This window comes from Spermophilus citellus (genome assembly GCF_964194105.1).
Source record: "Spermophilus citellus genome assembly, chromosome: 9".
In the NCBI taxonomy this organism is placed as follows: Eukaryota; Metazoa; Chordata; class Mammalia; order Rodentia; family Sciuridae; genus Spermophilus; species Spermophilus citellus.
The window spans coordinates 122,327,609-122,351,903 of NC_138191.1; the positions used below are offsets into that span (position 1 = coordinate 122,327,609).

Here is a 24,295-nt window from a genome sequence, read left to right on the forward strand (position 1 = left end):
CCCAGGATATTCACCAGGAGGGACCTGTGTTGCATGTGACAGCTGATGACCTGCCACTCTGGCCCAGTTCTACTGCAAGGGGCTGCCATCACCCTTGCCTGCCCCCCACCCCCAGCTCCAGCAGTGTCCCCAGCAGGGGGTAGATGGAGCCCCAGGCTCTTCCCCAGGCACTCCCGCAGACTGGCTCTGGCCACTCACCTCCTGAAGCAGGGCCTCCAGGGAGGAGACGGGTCCACCTGACAGCAGCCACCAGCTGTCCGTGGAGCAGGGGTTGGGGTGGAGTGTGCCCCAGCATGGTCCCGTCTGTCCGCCCTTGACTTCTGGACTCCTTCTTGATTTCAGAAGCCAGGAAGACCCAGAGACACCTGTGACAGACAGGAAGGTGCTGGCTGGGCCCTCGACTCAGCTAAGGCTTCACGTTGCATCTTCAGGAAGAATCTGGAAGCTGGCCACCAGGGCCCTTTTCTTCGTCACCCCCCTGGAGAGCTGCCCGGTGGTTCACAGGCTTGTGTGGCACGTGTGACAGTCCCTTGCTGGAGCCAGAGCCCTGGACGGAGCAGTTCCCAGGGGCAGGGAGGCCACACTGTGCCCTGTGCCACCAGCTCTCTCTCCCCCTGAACTTGCCCCTGCCTGAGCCTGGGCTCCATCCCCCCCCCCGCCCCCGACCTCCTGCTTGGGTGACAGAGACAGACTTCTTGACCAAGTTGGACGCCATTTTTAACAGATCTCTTCTGGCCTGCATAATTTCTCCTCATCAAGAGGGAGGGGCTACTGCAGAACCACGGTGAAGTGGAGCCCACCACAACGCCCCTCCTCGCTCACTCGGCCTTGCGTGGAGTCTCTCTTGCACCTCCCCCAGCCCCAGCCCTGACCCCACAGGTCCTGGCCTCTCACTGCTGACGCTGTTTTCCGTGAATGCTGCACCCTGGGCCTTCCTGTTAGAACTGGCTGCTGATGGGTTCTCCCTTTGGGGGTGGGTGAAGAAGAGGGAGGGAAAGGAGGGAATAACACTTTTAATTAAACGGAATTCTTGCTTCTCACTAAAGCCGGCCTTTTGGTGAACTTCAGACTCCTGCAAGGGCCCCGTGGCCTTGGAGTGACTGAGAGGCAGCCCCCAGGGTTGTGGGAAGAGCAAGGAGGTTGGGGTTTAAAGACAGAATCACCTTGTGCTTCCCTCTGCACTTCCCAGGGCCTCAGCTTCTCCAGGGGAAGAGCTGGGGTGGGATTCAGGGGCTCCAAGTTCTGACACTTTCAGAGGCTGAGCAGACCATGCATCGAGTGCAACAGGTCAGGTGGGCACGGGGACTGTCGTGAGATTGCTGCCGTCTCACGGGGCACCCAACACCACTCAGCTCCAGCAAAGTGGTGCTAGAGCTGAAGATTTTCTACTAAATTCAGGGAAATCCTTTTTTTTTTTTTTTTAGTATAGGGGATTGAGCCCACAAGTGCTTTACTACTGAGCTACAACCCCAGACCTTTTAGATTTTTATTTTGAGACAGGGTTTCATTAAGTTGCCCAGGCTGGCCTCAAACTTGCAGTCCTCCTGCCTCAGCCTCCAGAGTGCTGGAATTATAGGTGTGGGTCATCATGCCCAGCAAGCCCAGGAACTCTTTACTATAGTAAATCTTTTAACATGAGATATGGACAACTATATTCCAATTTGAAATAATTATTTGAGTTAAAGGAAACTCTTTTGGGGGTCATTGATTGTTCACATTTATGCTAGAAGTTCTGTAAGATTCTTCAAAGCTGACACTCAAAGTCATCCTTTGTTTGACCCAGGCTCTTGACACTGGGGCCAGATCCTGAGGCCTTGATTTTAAGCTTCCTCTGACCTTGGGTACCCTTTGTGACTTAGCAGGTGACTGGCTGCTATTTGCTGGGTTTGGGGCTGGTGATATCATATAGGAAAACCACAAAGCCCTCTCCACCCTTCAGAGGACTCTGCCAATTGAACTGTCTCTCCAGTGACTCCCTCCAAGTGGGCCAGGAAAGAGACCTGAGGAGAGAACAGCAGGGCTGGCTGGCCAATCAGAACCCACATTCTATGGCTGACATACTGCGCTGAGGCCCTAAGCTCAGGGTGCTGTCTTGATCCTCCTCCTCTTATAAGATGTCACGGGCTGTTCACAGCTGCATCCCCTGAGGTTTCCTACCCACAGCTGGACACCAGGCTCACCTCAAGAGGGAGCTGTTGCTGGACGTGGTGGCACACACCTGTCATCCCAGTGACTTGGGAGACTCAGGCAGGAGGATCACAAGTTCAAAGCCAGCTTGGTCAACTTAGCCAGACCCTCAGCAATTTAGCAAGACCCTGTCTCAAAATATAAAAGGGCTGGGAATATAGTTCACTGGTAGAGCACCCATGAGTTCAATTTTCATTGCCCCCCGCAAAAAAAAGAAAAGGAAGGAGCCATTATAGGGGCCATGCTGAGAGCATGCACAGGTTGCAGCCCTCGGAGTTCTGACTTGGTCCAACATTGGTGTCTTCACTGAAGTTCTGAGTGTGACTGCAGTGTACCTAGCTAGTGTCAGGATACACTAACAGTAAAGTATTTCCCAAATTTCAGTGTGTGCACAAATCACTTGGAAATCTTGTTAAAATGCAGGTTTGGTACATCTGGGGTGAGGCCTGAGATTCTGCATTCCCAACAAGCTGCTGGGGGAGCCCCGTGCTGTTGACCTTGGTGATTCCTGCTGTGCAGAAGTGTGGGCAGACCCAGGGGCTGCAGAGGCTCCAAGGCCTGTGGAGTGGCGCCCTTTAGAGCAGTAGTTCTCCATCCGAGGTTCTTGATCGCATGCTGTGGTCACTTGGGGAACTCACAAAGTACTGACAACTGACCCCACCCAGGGTCACTAGCTCATTTAATTACTCCAGGGTGGGGTCTGGGCAGTGGGGGGCGGGGGAGAAGAGGGTGGAGAGAAGAGGGCCAGCAAAAGTGTCCAGGTGATTCCAACAGGTGATCAAGATTGAGAGGCAGCACCTTCCAGTTCCCAAGTGGCTCTGGGAGGGGAGCTGGGTAGGAAGCTCAGAAGAAGGAAAGCTGAGCACCTACTGTGTGCCTGCAGCCTGTGTTCCTGCTCAGCACTCAGGTGGTTGCTCTTTTTTTTTGAGATGGGGCCATGTTGCCAGGCTGGCCTCAATTCGCCACCCTCCTGCTTTAGCTGGGACTACGGGTGGGTGCCACCACCACATCCAGCGGCCCTCCTGTCATTTAACCTTCACACTTCACTTTTCTCTGACCTCTGGAGTGATGTCACAGCGCTAGTGAGGCCTGGGCGGGGCAGAGTAACCCTGGATGTTTTGCAGGGTCCCTCCAGCAGGGCCACAGGAGCTGTGTTGGAGCCTGATCCGTGACGCTGAGCCTGTCCTTAACATTTTGAGATTTTGTTCAAAGTGAAATTTTTTTTGCCTCAATTTTAAAAGACGCTGCATTGTACTTTTACTTAACTACTTTACTGAGCTCTTTGGTACCCCTTAATTTTTATGCCCAAGGCTGGTACCTCACTTGCCTGACCCTGGTCCCAGCCCTGACTCTAGGCAGGGCCTTGGGAATGGAACCATAAACCCTGGTGGAGCTGCAAGGTCCTAACAGGAATCTTGGTTTTCAAACTTTAAAAAGAGTTTTGTTTAGACAAACATTTAAAATAAATCTTAATATGTAAAAAGCAGAGGTGGTGGGATTGAAGGCAGGGAGGTGCTCAGGGATGCATCCCCTCGCCCACATCATGACCCTGAGGCTCTCAGGATGCCAGCATAGACCACCTCCTGCACCTCTCAAGGAAACAGGCTGGATGCAGCGGTGGGAAGGGAAGAGGAGAGGAAGGAGGGAAGCCTTGGCTTGTGGTTGGCTTCCCAGGGCAATACAGGGCTTGGCCGATAACCCCCCCCCCGTGGCTGAGTTCAGTGCACCAACTGATGTCACGGCCATGCTGTTGGGAGAGGTGTGCACCGTCACTTTATGAGCCAGTAGGAGCTGGCCCCAGAGAGAGCAATGGCCTGGAGGGGGCACAGAGATGGTACAAGAAGCAGGTCACGTGGCTCCCAGACCTGGGCTCTGCCCCCTGGCCCCAGCTGGGAGTTCCTTGCCATGGCCATTCTGGTCCTTCCAGGCCTTTATCTCAGTCAATGATCCTAGGGTTGTCACAGTCATCCTGGTGGGACCATAGGGGGTCTGTGCTCACCTCCATCCTGCAGCCCAGGGCAAGGCACTCCCGGGCCAGAGCCACTGCGGAGAGGAGAGAGGCTCAATCGCCCTGGCCCCTCTTTTTGCTGGAAGACCCTCAAAAAAGGAGTGAATGCAGCGAGTGAGGTAATACATAGGGAGCCTTTTATTACTAAATACCATGAGTATACAAAATGCATAATCGAATAACAGCTAAAAAAATAGTCCAAGAAATGTGAAATACACATTTTTTGAAATGATAAAAATGTATCCATGAAAAATATAAAACGTTGCATATATACATACAATATATTTATATATATAACATAAGTGAAACTTGTGATAAGAAATGTGTACAGCAGCGATGGCAAGGTGGTAGTGTTGACAGCGGTCACTTTGTTCCAGGGCTCTGTTATGTACATCTCGCCTTGAGAAGTCAGTGAGGAAGAGGTGTTGCCACCACAGTGTCTTTTAAAAGTCATTTGCACTGAAAATCAAGCATTTTCAAGTTAACTGACCAAAGGGTGAGAAATCCTTGGTCTGAAGTTGACGGAAGAATCCGGAGCAGGCCATGCCAGGGTTGGGCGGGCCATGTCAGGGTCAAGCCGGCTATGCGGCCTGTGGGGGGAGGGCTCCATCTCTGAAGGCAGCCGGCAGGGGACGGTGAGGAGGGACCGGCCAGGAGGGTGTTGACCAGGGCGCTGCGTCTGGTGGGCGGGCACTGGCAGGATTCAAGCAAGGATGGAGTTTGGATCGGGAGACCCTCAGAGTCCCTTCTGGCTTGACGGCTGGGGTCTGTGACTTGGGGGCCACTTCCCTCAAGGAGCACATTCAAGTAACAGCACTGAGGCATGCAGAGAGGCTGGGTGTGGCACGGGCCATTTCCCGGGTCTGGGTTTGGGGGCATGGGCCCTACAGCTCCTTCAGGATGATCTGAATCTTGCCGTCCAGCTCCCCCATGTCCAGCAGGAAGGCCACATGGTTGCTGTAGTGCTGGATGATGTTGTCATCCATGTTGACCAAAATCCTGGAAGAGAGGAGGCGTGGTTGGAACATGCCAGAGGCCTGCATCCTGTCCCTCTGAGGGACACAGAGGACAGCCACATTTCAGGCACGTCACAAACTGCCTTGGGGTCCAGCCCACCAGCCTGAAGGGTGGTAATCACAGTCCCCTTCACAGGAGAGTGGCCAAGTCAAACCCTGCCACGCTCAACCTGCTGCACATGCACATGGGTACCTGGGAGTGACATGCAGATCTGGGGGAGACAGTGTTCCCTGGTCACCAAGTAACCACAGGGTCACACAGGGAGTTCAAGTCAGGAGGTGTGGCAGTTTGGGTTCAGCAGGAGGCTGTGATTGATGTGCCACTCAGGTATGCCAGCCACACAGGAGGCAGATGCCACCCAGACCCTGGCTTGGTGTTATCCCCTGAAGCTGAAACCCCAGGACTAACTCTCCAGACAAGGATCTGGCCAGCCTGACAAAGACCAAACTGTCGCCTCCTGTCCATGGGCCCATATCATCTCCAGCATTTGCCGAGGACGTGCCTCCCTCCAACACCAGGGCCACGTGGAGATGAACTGGATCGTCACCCTATCCGCCAGGAGTGCAGGGTCTCACAGGCTGGGAGGAGGAGTCCCCACAGCCGTTACTCCAGTTCACAGGTGAGGAGGCTGAGGTTCAGTGACACAGTGATGCGCCCATGGTCACACGGTTAGGAGACGGCAGAGCTGGGATCCGAATCTAGACCTCGGTTCCCACCAGGGGTGGAGCCCCACAGATCCAGGCTGGGAAGTAGCAGATACAAGGAAATCAAACTCTGGGTGCGGGGAGAGCTCGGGGGTGAGCTGAACCTCCGAGGGCAGAGTGGACGGTCTGCTCTCACAAGGGCTACACAAGAGAGGGACCGCAGTGAGGACAGCAGTGAGGGTCACAGCCTGTGTCCAGCTGTCCCTGCCAGCACCAGCCTGCCGGGCTGCTTCATCTAGGGCGAGGCCTGGCCTGTGCCACTTAGGTGCTGGCGCCAGTGTTGAGTTTCAGGATCCCCTCCCTTGGGTCCTGCCTGGAGTTTTTGCATTTCACAGAGGAATCTTGTCTGGGGGCTGGAGGCTGGGAACAGGCCAGAGGAGACGAGGGCTGCCCAGGGGGTGGGCGCTGGGTGGCCTTTCCCACAGTGGTGCTGGCAGGCGCCGGGCACCATGTAGGTGCCTCCTGTCCTGAGACCTGAACACTGACTCCCTCCACCCAGCGGGGCCTTCCGTCACCAGGGATCACGCCCTCCCCTCTCAGGACGATGAGAAGTGGGTCCCGAGTAGCAGGGCTTGTCAGGGACCGCTGTCACTGAGTGCGGGCCTCTGGTTACTTCCCAGCTTCCAGCTGCCTTCTGCCCTGGGTCAAGTTCAACCCCTGGCCAGCTGCCAGCAAAAGTAGTGTATCTGTTCATCTTTCAGGCGCTCAGCGGTGCTGGAAGCGATCCTATCTACCTCTGCGCTGGGCCTCCCGAGGGTTTGCAAGAGGCGAGCAGCCCGCTTAGGACTTCTCATCCTCAAGGACCCCAAGGGGGACTGCAGATGTGCCCGGCCTCCTCTCCCCAAAGGTGTTTTGGGGAACATTCTCATTTAGACATTTCAGACCACCCTAGGGCTGAGGTGGGTGGGTGTGGGCCGCCTCTGCAGGGCCACGGAGGGATGCCCCAGGCAGCCCAGCCACAGCCCTTACTGCACATGTCCCAGCAGTCAGAGGGACACAGAGAAAGAGAGATAAAATGGGGACGGGGCTCATGCATGGCTTTAGGCAGGTGGGGATCCCCTGCGGTTGATCTTGTAACTACCTGCCTGGGACCTCAGTTTCCTCATCTGTGGAAATAGAGATAATACCACCAAGCTCAAAGGGCCCACACATCGCCCGGACATTATTTAGCCCAGTGCCTGTCTGCAAGAGGGCTCTGCCGACGGAAGTGATTATAATTAGGGTTGACACAGTTGCCTGGGCTTACGGGAAAGCCTCTGAGGACCCAGTCAGTGGAGCAGGGGTGGGCACCCCCGTGGCCACCACCTTCCCCTCCTATACAGGCGGCCCCTGGGGTGGGACGTGTGGGGGAGCCCAGCACAGGTGGGGCTGGAGCAGGGGACGTGGGAGTGGCCCTGGGGGATGTGAGGCTGGGCTTGTCTGGGCAAAACTGAGCCACGAAGTAGATTCGGCTCCAGAGAGCGTGTGAGCCTCAGTTTGAAACCGAAACTTGGGGGAAAATAAAAACACATGTGCAAAAGCCCTTGGGTCACTTCTACAACCCAAACCAAACGGGCGACTTCCCAGGGCCAGGGTCGGAGACCTTCCCCCAACCGCAGCCTTCGTGGGAGGCTGGTGGAACCAGAGGAGGGGAGCCCAGCCCTGGGCCTGCTTAGAGGAGGCCTCTCTGCACGGTCTTGAAAAGGAGCACCCACAGACAGCAGCCACAGGGCAGCGCCACCCAGGGCTACTCAGAAGAGCCCCTGAAGTCAGACTGCCCAGCAGCGGGGTCAGGCCTGAGCTGTGGGCAGAGGGCCCTGCTCCTGGGTCCTCTGGGTTGGAAACAAAGCAGTGACGATTCCTCACTGCCCCTGCTGGGCTGGTGAAGTGACTTGGTCAGGAAGGGTGGCAGGGGTCCAGCTCACAGCTCTGACCAGGCGACTGAAGCCGAGGAGTCAGAACCTTCTGGCAACCAAGGTGTCTGCTGGGCAAAGGGCACTGTGATCCCCAGGAGCCTGTGGTGGGTGCCCAGGCACTGCCCTGCCCTCTCCCTGGGGGCCAGAGCTGCTCTCCCTCTACCTAGTCCAGCCTGGAGGTGAGGTGGGGGGGGGGGCCCAGGGAGCGACCCTGGCTGGGCACCCTCCACACAGCTCCCAGTCACAGCTCCCTCTGCAGGCTCAGGGCCAGCCACGCTGTCCTGCCCCGGCTACCTGCAGCAACTTTGCTAGGCTGTCCTCCCTCTGGGCCTCCATTCCCCAGCTGAACGTCCACTGCCCTGAACATGGCTCATCACCTCCGAGCCTCAGTTTCCCTGTCTGTCGCACTCCTAGTGCAGCTTTGAGGGTTAAATGAAATATGCTCAGCCCGCAATGACACACAGGAGGTGGCCCAGTGACTGGTGGCCACTGAAATCATTATTACCATAATATCTTGGTCATTCAGTGGCCTTGGGATTTGAACTTGGGTCTTCTGATGTTTAACTCTGTACTTCCTCCTACACCCCAGGAGGTCGTGTACGAAGACCCTCCTCCTCCTCACTCCCCTCCTCCCACTAGTGACCAGTGCCTGGTCTCTGCAGATAGAAACAAGACCAGTGGTCTTGGTCTGATTGTCCCCCATCCCCCAGCCTCTCCACAGAGGCCAGGTATGAAGTCTCCTCACACTGAGCAGCCAGCGTGGGGGCCGAAGTGGGCACTCACCCCCGCTTGCACTTCTTGTAGACTTTGTAAATGTTTTCTTCCGGGAACCCGTACTTCTCAGAGATCTGGAAGAGAAAGGTAGGGGATTCACTGCCTGCTGCCCAGCCCAAGTCTTCTAAACACCATTGTTTTTCACATGCTGATTGTAAATTTTATGTATTTATGGAAAATATGAAGAAAATTAAAAGCATTCATCGTCCTATTTCCCAGAGATGAACACCGTTCACACCTTGGCGTACGCCTTCCCATGTGTTCGGACAATTTCGTATTCACATAGGTGGTTTTGTACCATTTTAAACTTATCACCATAGGATGAGCTTTCCTAATGACCATCTCCCGTTGCCCTTACCTCCTGCCTAGTGCCAGACACATGGATGGTCCAGTGTTCAGGGTGCACCATTCACCACCTGGGTGGCTGTTATGGTTTGGATGTGAGGGTCCCCCAAAAGCTCATGTGTGAGACAATGCAAGAAGGCTTAGAGGTGAGATGATGGGTTATGAGAGCCTCAATCCAATCAGTGAATTGATGCCCTGACGGGATTCACAGAGTGGTCACTAGGCTGGCTGGGTGTGGCTGGAGGAGGTGGTCCCTGGGGTGGGCTTTGGGGTGTGTATTTTAGGAGATGAGTGGAGTCTGTCTGCTTCCTGCCGTCACATTCCCAGCTTCTGTTCTGCTCCACCTCGAGCCCTGAGGAATGGAGCCAGCCTTCTATGAACTGAGACCCCTGAAACTGGCTTTTCATCCTCTAATGGCTCTTCTCAGTCCTTGGGTCACAGCAGCGGGAAAGCTGACTAAACAGTGGCCCTGTGCAAACTGCTCATGGGGACAGCAGAGTGCACCTCCGAGGGTGGCTGGAAGAACTGAGTCAATCCAGGTAAGACACTGAGGACGGCTCCCCGCACCCAGCAACGCCTGTGTAAGTGGCCACAGCCCCACTTTAGAAGGAGGGAGGTCGGGTGCACCTTGCCGTGCTGAGGGGGAAACCCAAACTTCCCCGCTCTGGGCAGGAACTGTGAGCTCAGCTGGGGGTATGCCTGTGAGCCCCCAGATAGGCAGCCAGGCCGGAGGCCTGAAACCAGGTCAGAGGCCTGAAACCAGGTCAGCTGGCCCCGCCACATCCCTAGCGTTGCTGCTTGCTCTCCAGACAGGAAGCTGCGCTCCGAGACCTGCGGAGCTCCTGCAGCCCACGCCACCCACGTCTCCCCAGAGCTCCCAAGGTTTCCTCTTGGCAAACAGATCCAGTCCGGTCCCAGCTCTGCCTCCGGGCGTTCAGAACATTGAATAGCTCCCTTACTTCCCTGAGCCTCAGTTTCCTCATTTGTAAAGTGAGGAAGTAACGTGCAGTAAAAGGTGTCCACAGAGGGCGTCCGCCCACGACATTCACATAAAGGAGCAGCCGGGTGCCCGTCCCATGCACTCAGGGATGCGCCTGTGTTCAGTGGAACTGGCCGCCTTGAGCAGCATGGCTCAGGTCAGGACCAGGGGGAGCTCGGCCCCTCGGGGCATCTTAGGAAGATGATCTGGGCTCAGCTCTTCACTACTCTTCCTCTTTGGGGGACAGTCCTGGGGGATTGAACCCAGGGGCGCTCTACCACGGAGCTATAACCCCAGCCCTTTTTATTATTTTTTTTTATTTTGAGATAGGATCTTTCTAATTGCCCAGGCTGGCCTTGAACTTAGACTCTTCTGTCTCAGGCTCCTCTATAATTACAGGAGTACACTATCACACTCAGATCCCCAGTTACTCTCTCTCTCTTTTTTTTTTTTTTTTTTTTTTTTGTACCAGGGATTGAACTCAGGGACAGCCACTGAGCCACATTCCTGGTCCTACCTACTTTGTATTTTATTTAGAGACAGCATCCTCACTTTTGCTGAGGCTGGCTTTGAACTTGCAATCCTCCTGCCTCAGCCCCCTGAGCCGCTGGGATTACAGCTGCGCCCAGCTCCCCATTACTCTTGACGGCCATCCTTCCACACCAGAAAAGCCCTCAGACTATTTGTTTTAATGGTGATACAGCCAGAAGCTACCAGGGAGACTCTAAGGAAGAACTTTAAACTTTCTAAACATAAGTTGCACAAAGACAGCATGAGCTGCCTCAAAAGGTAGTGAGCTCCCCATCCCCTGAGGTATCCAGGTCCAGAGTGGACGCCCTCAGAGGAGCTGTTGGAAAGAGAGCTCAAGCTCTGGATGGAAGCCGGCCCTAAGGTACCGTGCAAACACGGATTAGGAGTCTACACTGGAGTGTCATTAATGGCCTTTTGTGAGCCCAACTTCCTGGGTATGATGGAGCAGGCCGGGAATACGTAGAACAGGACAGCGGAATGGAGATGGCTTGGACTGGAGGGTAGCCCTGGTGCTTCGCCAGGCCACCCTGGCAAGTCCCCTGACCTCTGGAGCTGCTTCCTCACGGGACCTGAGAAGGTGCTGCCAGAACCACTTCCCAGTGGTTAGAGGATGCCAGGGGCGGCTGGTGCAGCCTGCCCACAGGTGCCTGACACCCGGGGGCTCTCACAGGAGGGAGCCAAAGTGACAATTTAATTCATTTTTCCCCTCCAGCCGGAGGCCTCCGGCTTTTCTGGGGGCTCAGCCTCCAGGCACGGCAGCCCTGGAGGAGCCTGTGTATGCTGGGCTCTCGGCTGGGCAGGGAGCTGGCCCTCAGTCTTGCTCAGGGCTGGGCTGTGGCCTGCTCTCTGGCGGTGGGGGCTGGGGAGGTCTCCTTGCCCGGGTCCCACCCTTGGCCACCTGAGCCAGCTCCCCAGCCAACCGCAAGCAGGAGGAATGAGGCCCCCTGGGAGGGGAAAAAAAGAGTGTCTCTGGGCCTGGCCTTTTGGGTTTCATTCCCATTAAAACAGAAACAGGTTTGCAAAACCAACAAAAGCCCTGCCTGTCAGACAGCAGCCATCAGATTAAGGAGGATTTATGGTGTGTGGGACTCCCAGGGTGGAGCCAGGGTTCTGGCTGGGAGATAACATCATGCACACCCCCACAGCAGGCCCCCCGCCGGGTGGGACGTAGGCCACCCGAAAGCCCAGGTTCCCAGCCATCCCTTTCCAGAGACTGCCTGCGGGAAGTGGGCCTCCTGGGACAGGGGTGGGCTTGGGGCCCACCAGGCTCTGGCCCAGGTGCAGACCCCCTGCGTCTTACCGCATTCCTCAGCCCCTGCAGGTCCGGGGTCTTCAACATGAGGGCGTCAAACACCTCCTCGGTCTCCCTTCGAACGTACAACAACACTGAAAACAGAGGGTGGCTCTCAGGGCTGTGACAAGGGCAACAGGGCAGCAAGCTTGGGGGCCCCCAGAGGTGGGGGTCTTGGAAATATTACTTTAACATTAAGGTCAATTTCCACTGCGGGGGCTGAGGGCTGCGCCTGGCTGGGAAACAGCCCGGAAACACACAGACTTAGACGGCCCTGATTTTGGCCCATTTGAATGCCTGCTCTGGTGACCTTGAAGAAGTGATTTTAACATCACTGAGCCTTACTTTACTGGTTGGCAAAATGGGGGCCCTTCCCCAACTTCAGAGCTGTGGGAATGACTGGCGACATTTAGAAGCACTAAGTGCGTTGCTCAGCTCAGGTCAAGGGTATGGGAAGCCGTGGGTCTCAGCTGCTGGGTGTTTCTTCCTGGTGGTCAGCCATAGCCCCCAGAGGCCTGGGCCAGCCTCACCTCCCACCACACACGGGTGTCCCAGATTTAGAGTGGCAAAGCTAGAAGAGCAGAAAGGAAACCCACCCAACCCCCACCCCTTGGAGAAAGTGTGGGTCCCCTCCAGCATGAAAAAAGAGCAGGGGCCCTAGATACCCAGGGGCACAGCGGGCAGATGCCCTGCAGCCCTGGCCGTCTCTCCAACACCTAGGGACCCCCTGCCCCCACAAGCCTTGGCCCAAGTCCAGCTCCAAGGTGTAGAGCCCCCTGCCCTCCCCAGGAGGCCTTGTGGGTGGGGCCTGGTGGGCGCTGGGACACAGAGGGCGGTGGGCTACCTCTCTGAAGGTCATCTTCCTTGGCTTGCTTGGAGGAGAGAGGCTCAAACTCCTCCGCAAAGGGCGAGCAGGTGCGCTTCAGGGGCAGCCTGTGGGGATGGGAGGGTGGTGAGCACCTGCTGGGCTCCAGGGTCCCTGACTGTGGGGAAGGCCACAGGAGGGGGTGCAAAGCAAGTGACGAGGCAGGGGTGGAGCTGCACGGCCTGGGTTCCAGTCTAGCTCCCTCACAGGGGCTCTGGGCCCTGGGGCGAATTCCTTAGCTCAGGGTGACCCAATCTATAACGTGAGGTGAAGAGGTGACCAGAAAGTACAAATGACAGGGCCTGGGTTGTGGCTCAGCGGTAGAGTGCTTGCCCAGCACGTGTGAGGTGCTGGGTCCGACTCTCAGCACCACATAAAAATAACTAAATAAAATAAAGGTATCATGTCCAACTACAACTAAAAAAAAAAAATTAAAAAAAAAGTAACAGCCCCGCGGGAAGCTGCCCACAGAGACAGCGCACACTGCTCTCCCCCCATGTGGAGTGCAGGCCGCACGCAGTCAGAGGGGACAATGGCCGTCATCAGCCTTGGTCCCTTGGAAAGAATCAGGCTGGGCTGAGGCTGTGGGAGGAGGAGGACTGTGGGTCTCGGAGCAGGACAGACGGGGTTCCCGTCCTGCCTCTGCTACTGGACGGCCGAGGGACCACCGGCTCGCCCCTTCCCCTCCCAGCCTCGGTTCCACGGCCAGCACAGGAGAGTGGAACCCTAGTGGGAATGCTGTGAGGGCGGGGACATAGCTGGGCGAAAGCAGCCTGTGGATGGGGTGCGGGAGGGACTGGTGATAACATGTGATCTGCATGAAGCACTTGGCTGTTTCAGAAGGTTCCGCGCCCTCTCTGCCTGCCTCCCCCACGGCTGTCCCCCTCCTCTGACGATCTGTGGGCTAGGACTTAGGGAGGCTCAGGTTTGCACGAGGGCACAAACGCTGTGGCCGACAGGGAAAGGCAGTGTGCTGGGGCCTCTGGGATGTGCTGAGGGAGAGGGCGGGACAGGGCCAGGGCCACGTCCTCCCGCACAAGCCCTCCGCGCTTCCCGAATCTGCACCCCACCCCCAGCCTTTTCTTTCCCTTTTACAAGCAGGTGTCTTCGCCAGAGATTCGCCAACTTTTCATATAAAACAAACCTATAAAACCCAGGCAGTTTCAGTGAGGAGGGAGAGTGCGTCCAGCTTGGGGGCTGGGACCGAGTTTTACAGTCCCTTCTTCTGGCCCCAGGCCCTGGCCGGGGCAGCGTGAGGGGACAGGGAGCCCTGGCTGCTTCTTCCATACCTGTTGGAGCTGCCGTGTCCTGCTGAGGTGACCACCTGCCATGAGGAGAAAGAGACATTTTGATCACAAACAGGAAAATGGGAGGAGCCTCGGAGGGTGGTGTTTCAACGCGTTTCCAGGGCTCTGTTCACATGAGTCCCCTAAGGGGGCTGAATCCCCATCGGAAGGAGTCACCTAGCCCAAGCTGCTGAGTCGGGGGCCTACAGACACAGGGTGGTGGGAAAGCAATGGTTGGCAGATCAGCGCGCCCACCCCAGACAGCATGCCCAGGATTGGGAGCCCCGGCTGGGAACTGGGCAGGGGAAGCTGGGGCGCGGTGGGGGGGAAGAGGCACCCTGTGTGCGCCACTGTGGCACTGCTACTCCTATTGTGCTGTCTGGTGGCCATCACCCTTTGAGGTCCTGTGAGACCCAGGCTCCAGAGCCCCTGGGGTTGCACAGCCAGCACGGGGCAGGCTCGGGCAGCTCAGGGTCTCTGCTTGGTGTTTTCCTGGGTGAGCCACCCAGGCTCATGTGTGCAGGGGCCACATCAGTGCTGGCAGCTCTTTTCAGCTCCAAGGTCTGCCTCCTTGTCCTAAGTCAACACACCAAACCCACCTTGGCCACCAGGGCCGTTTCTGCAGACACTCCCACAGAAACTGGGGTGCCGTGCCCTCCACAGAGGGAAGCTGTCGGAGTGCTTGATGCCAACCAGACCTGGGGACAGGCTGGAGGGCCTTGACTCCACTACTGACTCACTCTATGCCCTGTCTGAGAAAGGGGGTAAACGGTTTCCCTCAAGGACAGCTGGGTCGGGAGCCAGATAACGTGGCCAAGCGCTGGGCCAGCTCACTCCAGGTGCTCAGAGGTGGCTCCCCTGGCTTGACAGGTGGAGCAGCTAGTAGCCAAGGGCACGGATCCTGGAATCAGGCTTCTGGGTCCAATTCTGGCTCTGCCCCTTTCTAGCTGTGTGATTTGGGGAGGTTTCTCAACTTCCCTGTGCCTCCATTTGGGGTGCACAGCTCCTAGGTCAGGGCGTGGACTCGACAGGGTTGCAGTAAAGGCAGGTGGGTAATGTGTGCACGTAACACAGAGCCTGCTGCATACAAAGGGATGCTGCACTGTCCCCATGCAGCCAGCTTCAGTGTGGCCGTACTGGGACCTGGGCTTAGATATCAGAGACCTCCCCATGTGTCCCAGGCACGAACGTTCTGATGAACACCAAAGTCCATTTCCTACCAACATTCTACTCTCGGATGGAATAGGTCACTGACAGGGACACGTATCATTTTGTTTTTAATCCCCTAGGACTCAATAAATGAAGACTGATTATTTAATATCAGGACCTAGAAACATCTAGATTGGCCAGTACTGGTGAGTGGCTGGCTGCTGTCTACTGGCCTGGCTAAGGCAGGCCCCAACAAGGGACCAGGCTCCTCTTGGCACCCCCTTCCCAACCAGGACCCTGCCCTCACCCCTGCAGAGCGCTGCAGGCTGGAGAAGTGGACGTTGGGGATGAACAGCACCGGCGGGGTCTCCAGGTCGGCTTCAGGCCGCAGGTAGGTGGTCTCGTTGCCCCTGAAGCCTGACAGCAGGCAGCCCTTGATGCCTGATGGGAAAGAAAGCTGTGGGCCTGAGGTCCCTCCACACAGGTCCCCCTCTGGCCTCCTTCTCCCCTTCACCCCGCACAGCCCAGCCAGCCCCTGGTTCATCCCCACTGACCACTGCTGGAGTCCGGGCACTTGACCTTCCTGCGGAACTGCTTCCGCTCATCATCCCGCATCTTCCTCTCAGCTCCCTGGGGTGGGGAAAAGGGGGTCACCAAGGGCCTTGGAGGGGCTGGCCGTGTCACAGCTGCTATTTGCATCTTAAATAGGGGCCCAGCTTTTGGTCCCCACAGTGACACCAGAAAATGAGAAGGTAGCAGCATCTAGCCCAGCCTGGTCCTGCCTGCCCGGGGTCAGCACAGGCCATGAGAGGGGGAAAGGGCGGGAAGGAGGACACTGAGAGCCCCGGCAGAGGGAGGGAGAGAGGGCTTTAAACAGGGGGGGGAGGGGAGGAGAGAGGACCCAGGAATGGAGAGAGTCGGAGAAGAGAGAGAAACACGAGAAAGACACAGAGGAACGAAGACATGGAGTGAGGTTTACAGAGGCCGCCGTGAGAGGGGACACAGCTGCAGAGACAGGAGGACGCGCAGGGAACCGACACCAGCAGGACATCAGAGGACATCAGGGGGGAGGCAGGGCAACAGACACACCTAGAGAAGCCAAGGGGTGCCTGGTGGGGCCTCGTCCCTCCCAGGACCCAGCGAGGGTGGCCCACCACCCACCTTGTCGCAGAAGATCTTGATCTGGCAGACTGCACGGTGCACCAGGCGCTCAGTGCCTGAGCCACAGTCGTAGGTGTCGATTTGCAAGTTCAAGGGGACACCCTTCACTCCTTTCTGCGATGAGAAGTCTGTGCTCAGGCAGTTGACGCCAATGAAAATCTGTGTACAGAATGGGGAGCCGGGTCAGTGGCCTGCACAGGTCTCCGGCCCTGTCGGTTGGGGCTTCTGTGTGCCAGGGATGGGAAACTGATGCTCAGAGAGGCGGCGCAACTTTCCCAAAGCAACACAGACTGCAGGTGGTGAGGTGGGGTCTGCAGACAGATTCAAGGCCCAGGCCCCTGCCACTGGGCGGGTGCTCCCATAGCCTGCCAAGGACAGCCCACATCAACGGTCCTTTAGAGACTGAAATCTAAGAACCTCATCTTTCTGCAACTGAGGGACAGGACACCACTTTTCTGCTGGCCCAGGGACACAGCGGGTGAGACACAGCCCCCTCCACGCCTAATAGGCAGTTCCAGCCACTGCGGGACCCTCCAGCAAGAGGTTCCCTCTACGCATACCCCACCCACTAACGTGGGCCCCTGTCACCTGCACCTTATAGCCATGGAGTCTCAGGGACAGAAGCTCCCCACACTCCCCCAGGGAGTCAGGAAAAATGAGCCACCAGATCTGCCACTCATGAGCCTTGTGGCTTTGACAGATCTGTGACCTCCCTGAGCCTCAGTGTCCGCGTTAAGCCTTTCTTGTGTGGCTAAGGCTATGCCCTATTGAGGGCAGCCTGGGGTTGGTCTCAGCAGGGTGAGCCCCGGCTGACTGTGGCTGGTGACTGTCTAACCTTTCCACGGGCTCAAGTTCCACGGGCTCAAGGCCACACCCCATCCCAGGCCGGTCCCTGTTCTTTGGGACATTGTCCTTGGAAATGCCCCTGACCTGAGTAGGGGGTTTAGGTGGGGTGCTGAAGAAGACCTCCTTTGTCCCTCTGTGGGGGCCCGGCCCTCAGGCACATGCTGGACATACCTCCCCCTCAGCCAGCTCAGGCCTAATGCGGCCCCCACCCAGATCGCACCTGAGAAAGACCCAAGCCTGGGGCCCTAGAGGCTGTGAGAAAGTCCCCACCGAAACCAAACCCACCGCTCCCTTCCCACGAAACTTTCCCCCCTCCCTGAACTGGAGGCCTCCCTCCTCCTCCAGCCCCTGGCTGTTTGAATAATAATAATCCCTTCCTCGGGCCTCCCTCTGTGCCTTGGAGCGCCTTCACCTCTGTCTGTCCCTGCTTAGCTCCCCAGCCCACCAGGGCCAGAAACCTTCGAGATGACCCAGCCCTGGTGGGCGAGGCCAGCCTGCTCCAGCAAGAGGTTGACCCAGAGTAGTGCCCCTGCCTCCACGCAGCTCCCTGGGCAGAAGCGACGCAGACAGGCCCATAAGCACACGGAGGCTGGCAGCTGGATGCCACGCCGAGCCTGGCAGGACCTCTGCGGCTGGGGAGACCCTCACTCTCCTGGGCAGTGGATCATCCTTCCCATCTTACCAACTGAGAGCAGAGAGCCAACCGGGAGTTGAGCCCTCAGCTCCCAGACTTCCAAGCGTGTCCCTGCAAGCTGGCTCGCTGTGTGACCTCGCACAAGCTCAGGCTTCCCATCTGGTACGTGGGGACTGGATAAATGGCAATAGCCACCCTTGTGAGCCGGGCCTGTGTTCCACCCCTCACCTGTCTCGCCCGACCCTCACTAAGACCTGCAGAGGCCGGGAGAGGCAAAATTTCCCCAGGGGGCAGGAGGCAGGACTGGGCAGATCCCGCCTGCGGCCTGGAGTCCTAGCTCCTGAGCACTCTGGATCCTGCCTCAGAGCACGTGCCCCAGTCCGAGGTGCAGGCAAGCTTCTCCCCAGGAGGGGGACTCTGGGCAGCCCTGCCCACCCCACCCTACCCCCACTGACCTTGGCCTCCTCGGTGACATTCCACATGAAGGACAGGGCGTTGTAGGCCACCTCCTCGATGTGCTGCACAGTGTTGAAGTTCTCTTTGCAGTCAGCTGAAACCACAGGAGCCGGGAGGAGCGTCAGGAGGGAAGGGACGTGGGCACAAGGCAGGGGCGAGCAGGAGCCGGGCCTCAGTCCGGGAGGAAGGAGGAACACTGGGCCCGGGTTACAGACTGGAGGGCAAGTCCAGCCTGGGGGACAGATCTGCCAAAGCCCAGAGGGAACCCCATGGCCCCTGTCGCCTGGTGAGGTTGTCCTTTCCATAGGGGTTAGTAAGTAGGAGGTCTCCCAGGAGAAGTGACAGGTGATATAGTAGTGATAGCAGTAACAACGGTAGTAACAGCGGTCGTGAACGTAGTAATATTGGCAACGACCATTTCTTGGACACCTAGACCTGGCAGGCCCTCCGGTAATCCTCACAACTCCACTGGGCATATTCAGTTTATACATGAGGAAAATGGAGCTCAGCGTGGTTTGGCTACTTGGTGAAGGTCACACAGCTAATAAAAGGCAAAGCTCAGATCTGTCTGGCTCTGTGACCCATGCTCCCAATTCCCCTGCAACCCAGCCTAGAGGATAAGTCGCTGAACTGTGCCCCATTTGTATTGAGTTCTGCAGGCTACACAGTACCAGGCAGAGACCAGCACCACAGGCATGCAGGGGAGCTGGCCGAGGCTGGGGGAGGGCGGGTGGAGACAGACCTGCAGGCAGGAAGGGGAGCTGTGCCTCCCCCTATTTCAGGGCAGGTGGGGGCATGGTGGCACACACAGGGTGGCTGTCACCTGCTGACAGAGCCTGAGGATCTCACCCCCAACAAGAACCACCAGTACTGTGCCTCAGCTGTCTACCACCACTGCCAGCCCTGCACGGTGTGCGCTATGTCACCTAGACACACCGTAGGGGACAAACCGGCCAGCATCTCAGGGCCTATCTCTGGGACCCTGCAGAGTCCCCAGGCCCTGTTTATCCCAAAGCACCCTGGAAAAGAGGCCTCTGCTTCATGTCAGCAGATGCAGGTTCCCGTGCCCCCACCTGGTCTGCCGGGAGACGGGTCACGGGCTGGGGGGGCACAGCAAGAGAAGGCCTGGGGGGAGGCTGGGCCAGGGGTGGCGGGCGCTCACCCACGTCGATGACGCGCTGCTTGGCGGTGGGCTGCCGGGAGTGCCAGTGCTTCCAGAACCGCAGCTGCTCCACGGGCACCTTCTCATTGTCGAAGACGACCATCACCACGCTCTGGGGCATGGCAGCAGTGTCACCCCAGCCCGGGGCGCCTGGTCCCTTCCCAGGATCAACCCGCCCCTCCCTGGGCCCCGGCTGGCCCCAGGCCGCCCCCTCCCCGGCTGCTTCAAGCCAACGCACCTTGACTTTGTTGGAGGACAGGGCCAGGCCTGTGCCACCTGCTGGGGTCCGCAGGGTGACAGGGTAGAACTGGCCCTTGTTGAGGTAGGCCATGGGCGACTCGCCGGACTTGATGTGGATGGCTTTGGGGGAGCCCAGGGTGTACTCAAAGTCACTGCAAGGGGAGGAAGGGACAGTGAGGCCAGGCCAGCAGGAGGCTGGGCAGCGAGCCGAGGCTCTCACAGACTCTCCCTGTGACCTTCCAAGTCACTTTACTTCCTGGGCCTCAGCCTCTGCATTTTGGGTTCTATGTAATGGCCTAGTTGAGCCACGGTCCTGATGAACACCAGAGAAGCTGGAGAGGTGCAAGCGCAGGGAGACCAGAGCCTGCCCAGCCCAGGACAGGACGAGGAGATCATTCTCTTTCCATTTATGCACTTCCCCTCTTTCCCATTCACTGAGTATGTGCTGGGGACCATGTAAAGCTGTCTGCAGCCCCTGCCCCCCACCAAGCCCCTATCCCCCTGGTCAAGGATCCAGAGGGGCCACGTTACCTCTTAAGGCTAGGATAGTCCTCTGCACACGGGGGTTCCGGGGATGCTTTCAGGATATCTGGGAAGAGCAGCGACTGCAGAGAGACACAATCCCTATATAGTAAGTGACCATGTGCAGGTTTCAGGAGCCTCAGCCCAGGGTCGCGCATACAGCTGTACAGACTGTGCAGTCAGCAACTTGGAAAACAGTACAAGGCAACCCTGCCTCAGCTCTGGGACTTCTTCCTTGGATTCCAAACCTCTGACCTTTTCACTCTCTCATCTCCTTCTGTACCTGAGTGCACATATGCGGTGTACCGTAGGGACCCAGGAGAGGGCTCTCACCTCCTGAGGGTCATCTTTGAAGGTGCTGTCTGGCTGCCAGCGCTGTGTGGGTGGCACCCCATGAATGCTCTCAAACAAGGAGTTGAGGGAGCCGGTATCATACAGATCACTGGGGGGCAAAAGGTAGCTGTCCTCAGAGCCCCCTTCCAGCTTGCTGGGGCCGGCGGGGAGGGGAGCTGCCTTGCCAGGGTTGGGCACAGCTGCCTCCAAGCTCATCAGGCTGTTCTTCTTGAGCAGATCCGGGTACTCTGGGATGCCAGGCGTGTTCTCTGATAGAAATTTCATGAGGTGCGTGGGGCTTTCGAGGGGCATGAGGTCTGTCTCATATTCCATGCTGTGGTAGAACCTGTGGGGAGGGCAAAGTGAGTGCTATGTTCTCTGGGGCAGGAGGGGCCCTTGGTTGGACTGGAGGTGACACACTGACACACTGACCTTCTTCCATCCAAATTTTCTTTTGGTGCTAGGGATCAAACCTGGGGGCACGGAGCTATGTCCCCAGCCTTTTTTTATTTTATTTTGAGGGTCTTGCTCAGTTGCTGAGGCTGGCGTTGAACTTGTGATCCTACCTCAACCTCCTGAGCCACTGGCACTACAGGCGTGTGCCACTGCACCTACGCACCCGGGGACTGTTTCGGCCTTGCAAGAAGCAGGCCGATCTCACCAGGAATGAGAAGAAGATTCCCAGAGTGGAACCATACACATGCTCAGGGTCAAGGGGGAGAACATGTCTTATCCACTTAACAGGACTTGCTAATTTATTAACATTTATTTCTTAGCCAGAGTCAACTATCCTGTGTCAAAAATGTCCCCACTTCAAAACAACAGTATGAAGTCATCCCCTGAGCTGTGTATGGGAGGGGGCTGTGGATCTGTGGGTGTGGTAAATAGATGTTTAGAGAAAGGTCTGGAAGGATATACCCTGAATTGTTAAGATGGACAGAGGTGCAGGATCACAGGACATTTTTACTGTTTACTTATAGAGTCAGTTTTTTTTATTCCAGTTGTAGAGGACATAATACCTTTATTTTACTTATTTATTTATTTTTATGTGGTGCTGATGGAACCCAGGACCTCACAAGTGCCAGGCCAGCGCCCCCGACTGAGCCGTGACCCAGCCCTGGAATCAGTGTTGAGAAAGGCCCCCACGAAAACCCATGGCCAGGCTGCGGCTGCGCAGGGAGGCCGAGCAGACCCCACCCACACGCTGCTGCCTGCCAGGAGGTGCCCGCCGCTGGGGTTTTCTGGAAGGCACGAAGGCCCACGAGGCTTCCTGGCACAGGCCTTGCTCCGTCATTTTCGAGAAGTCACCCAATTGGCCGGGAAGGAGAAAGTGGAGAGAGAGGGGCAAGGTCCCCCCAGTGCCCCTCTGGCCATGGCTGCTGTCTACAAGGAAGGGAACACTGGTGGCCCGAGGCACGAATGCCAGGCAGAAGCCCAAAGAACCAGAGGGAAGAAGTAAGGAACACAACTGTCCCTCACTAAGGACAGAGCAGCTCCCCTCCCCCAAAAAGGCTGTGGGGCGGAGGGTTTGGAGCAGGGACAGAAAAGCTGCCTCCAGGGCTTTCCCGCTGGGGCTTTGAAGTTTGTTTTCAGTAAACACCAGCTCAGTGGCCTGCAGGCAGGTGTGTGTGTGTGTGTGAGTGTGTGAGTGTGTGAGTGAGAGTGTGTGAGGGAGCACGTCCAGGAAAGCCTAGGTCAGCCCCCTGCCTCTTCCGCCTTCACCAGCCCCTTCAAAAATATTTTGGAAGATCTTATACATCACACTACCATAAAGACGGCTTCAAGGGTTAGGGTTCCGCTTAGTGGGAACAGAGCGCCTGCTTAGCTCGCTCAGGGCCCTGGTTCAACCTCTAGCACTGCAAAAAGGGAAAAAACGAGAAGAGGAAGAAGACAGGCAGGTTTAATGCTGTGGGTTGGAGTATATTAATTTTTTTCTTCTGATTGTCAAAGAAATTAAAGCACTTTCATGAGCCCCTAAAGGCACTGTGGGCGCTGTCCCCTGTGTCCCTGTGTCTAACAGGCAAGTCTGTCCATGTTAGAGGGGTCCGAGGTGGGGGAGGGCTGGGGAGGGCAGAGACAGCCTCACCTCTTTCCTTGGTCATTTCGGCCCCCGGTGCTGGAAGACAGTATCCGCTTCTCCTTGGGGCCCTGGGGGCAGAAAGGCAGGATTTATGAATGATTCTTGGCTAAGATCTAGCTGTTAAGAGCCTCAACCTACTTCTGTGGCTTTGGCCTGGAACTCTGGGAGAAGACTCATGGGTCTTTCAGGTTGGCGGTAACTCTAGCCACCATTTAGTCTGGTCCCCAAGTCAGGGAGCAGAGAGAAGCAGCTCAGGCTTACAAGTTAAAGAGCTTTGAACTTGGAGTCCGGCAGACCTGGCTTCCTCCCTTTACTGCTTAAAGTTCTGTGTATGTTTATATAAAAGACTGCACCTCTCTGAGATGGTTGCTTCATATGTCAAGTGTACGATTATAAAACCAACTTCAAGGAATTATGAAGATTTATTAATAAAATAATACTGGCTTTTAAAGCAGAGAACTCCTTGTGCACTAGACCTTGTACCAAATGCTTCTATTCTCTGATTTAACCCTCACCCCACCGGGAGATATGGACTGTCATCACCACTGTGTGGATGAGGTGAGGGAACTCTGAATCCAGAGTTCCTGGTTCAATTCCTAGATGCGTACTAGCTGTGTGGCCTGGGCAAGGCACTTAACCTCGCACCCCACATCCTCATCTATAAAACACAGGTGACAAAAATAACTTCAGGGATGGCCCCGAGTGCTCAGAACGGCACCTAGTGCAGATACAGCCTGACCGCACAAATGTGGCCTTCCATGATTATAGTATTATCACACCTTAGAACATTCTAACTCATTGTCCCCAAGGCTGATAAAGCCAAGACTCCAAGCCAGACTAGTGACTCCAAAGCCTGGGCTCTTAATCACGCCCCATGGGACAGTATGCAAGAAGGTCCTGGCTTGCAGTAAGAAGCAGGAAGTGGTCCCCTTTACCACTGTGTTGCCCAAGCCACACGGCCAGCTTGGGGCATGACAAGGTTTTGAACTCCAAGCTGGTACTGGCCATATGGCAAGACCATGTCCTCACTATCCACAGGACTGCTCCAGACCCAGGTGGATCTCGCCAAGACACTGTATACTACACAAAAACCATGTAGACATCACCTTCAAAGCCTGGCCCCACCGTTCTGGCCCTGGGAATGGCCTCTTGTCCCGCTGGATTTTATTTGTCTTAGGGTCCAAACTTAACCTATAAATTCCAGGTTGGGGTTTGAATCAGACTAAGAATTCTGGCTCCTGCCACGGCCCCCACACTGAGGTAGCCATTTCCGTTCCTCTCCTGCTAGCCCGGGCTGGCACTGTGGGCGCTATCCAGGAGGTGCCAGGAGGTGCCCGCTGCTGGAAAGCAGCAGAGTGAGGTAACCAGATCACTCCAGGATGAGAATCCAAGTCAGAGAATAGGGTGGCCTTCTACCTGGACCCACATGCCCCTGCCCTCCTGTGGCCTCTGAATTCATGAAGAGAATGTGTCTTCCTTCTTGTGGTGAAGTGGACAGTAAGTTTCAGGGCTTATGTGTAAGGCAGCTCTAAATCTTCCAAGTTCAGTTTCGAATCAGTTATCTCAACAATTGGCTATTCTTGTCCCTGATCCCCAAATCTAGGCAAGTGTCTTGGTGCAGCCCCCCAGGTAATTGTGCTGTCCTGGGTCAGTTCTGGCAGGGCTGCTGGAGTACTGGGCCGCCAGAGCTGCTGCAGCCCGTGTTCCCTCAGTGAGGATGAGGCCTGGGTCCCAGTGGCAATGCCTGGCACAGGTGGCGGGGGTGTCACCTGTGTTCCATGTTTGTGATTGCTAACTGGATGGAGCCCTGTTTATCAGAGACGGGAGGGA

The 24,295-nt window shown here is 56.6% G+C and overlaps 2 protein-coding genes across 2 annotated transcripts in view; one reads left to right on the plus strand and one right to left on the minus strand.

Annotated features, from left to right (window-relative positions):
* Window positions 1-989, plus strand: part of STPG1 (sperm tail PG-rich repeat containing 1) — a 40,390-nt gene extending 39,401 nt beyond the window's left edge. Inside the window, exon 11 of the mRNA XM_081308448.1 lies at window positions 343-989. The gene's annotated coding sequence lies outside the window, so the exon portion shown is untranslated. The remainder of the gene's footprint in view (window positions 1-342) is intronic.
* Window positions 990-4,688: 3,699 nt separating this feature from the next.
* Window positions 4,689-24,295, minus strand: part of GRHL3 (grainyhead like transcription factor 3) — a 33,195-nt gene continuing 13,588 nt past the window's right edge. The window contains exons 3-16 of the mRNA XM_081307556.1: window positions 22,472-22,533; window positions 20,386-20,731; window positions 20,062-20,135; window positions 19,529-19,682; window positions 19,291-19,402; window positions 18,128-18,222; window positions 16,193-16,351; window positions 15,586-15,661; window positions 15,339-15,472; window positions 13,886-13,920; window positions 12,576-12,664; window positions 11,741-11,826; window positions 8,595-8,659; window positions 4,689-5,194 (exon numbers count right to left, since the gene is read on the minus strand). Of these exons, the coding sequence (XP_081163682.1) occupies window positions 5,080-5,194; window positions 8,595-8,659; window positions 11,741-11,826; window positions 12,576-12,664; window positions 13,886-13,920; window positions 15,339-15,472; window positions 15,586-15,661; window positions 16,193-16,351; window positions 18,128-18,222; window positions 19,291-19,402; window positions 19,529-19,682; window positions 20,062-20,135; window positions 20,386-20,731; window positions 22,472-22,533 (1,602 nt within the window). The 3' untranslated portion in view covers window positions 4,689-5,079. The remainder of the gene's footprint in view (window positions 5,195-8,594; window positions 8,660-11,740; window positions 11,827-12,575; window positions 12,665-13,885; window positions 13,921-15,338; window positions 15,473-15,585; window positions 15,662-16,192; window positions 16,352-18,127; window positions 18,223-19,290; window positions 19,403-19,528; window positions 19,683-20,061; window positions 20,136-20,385; window positions 20,732-22,471; window positions 22,534-24,295) is intronic.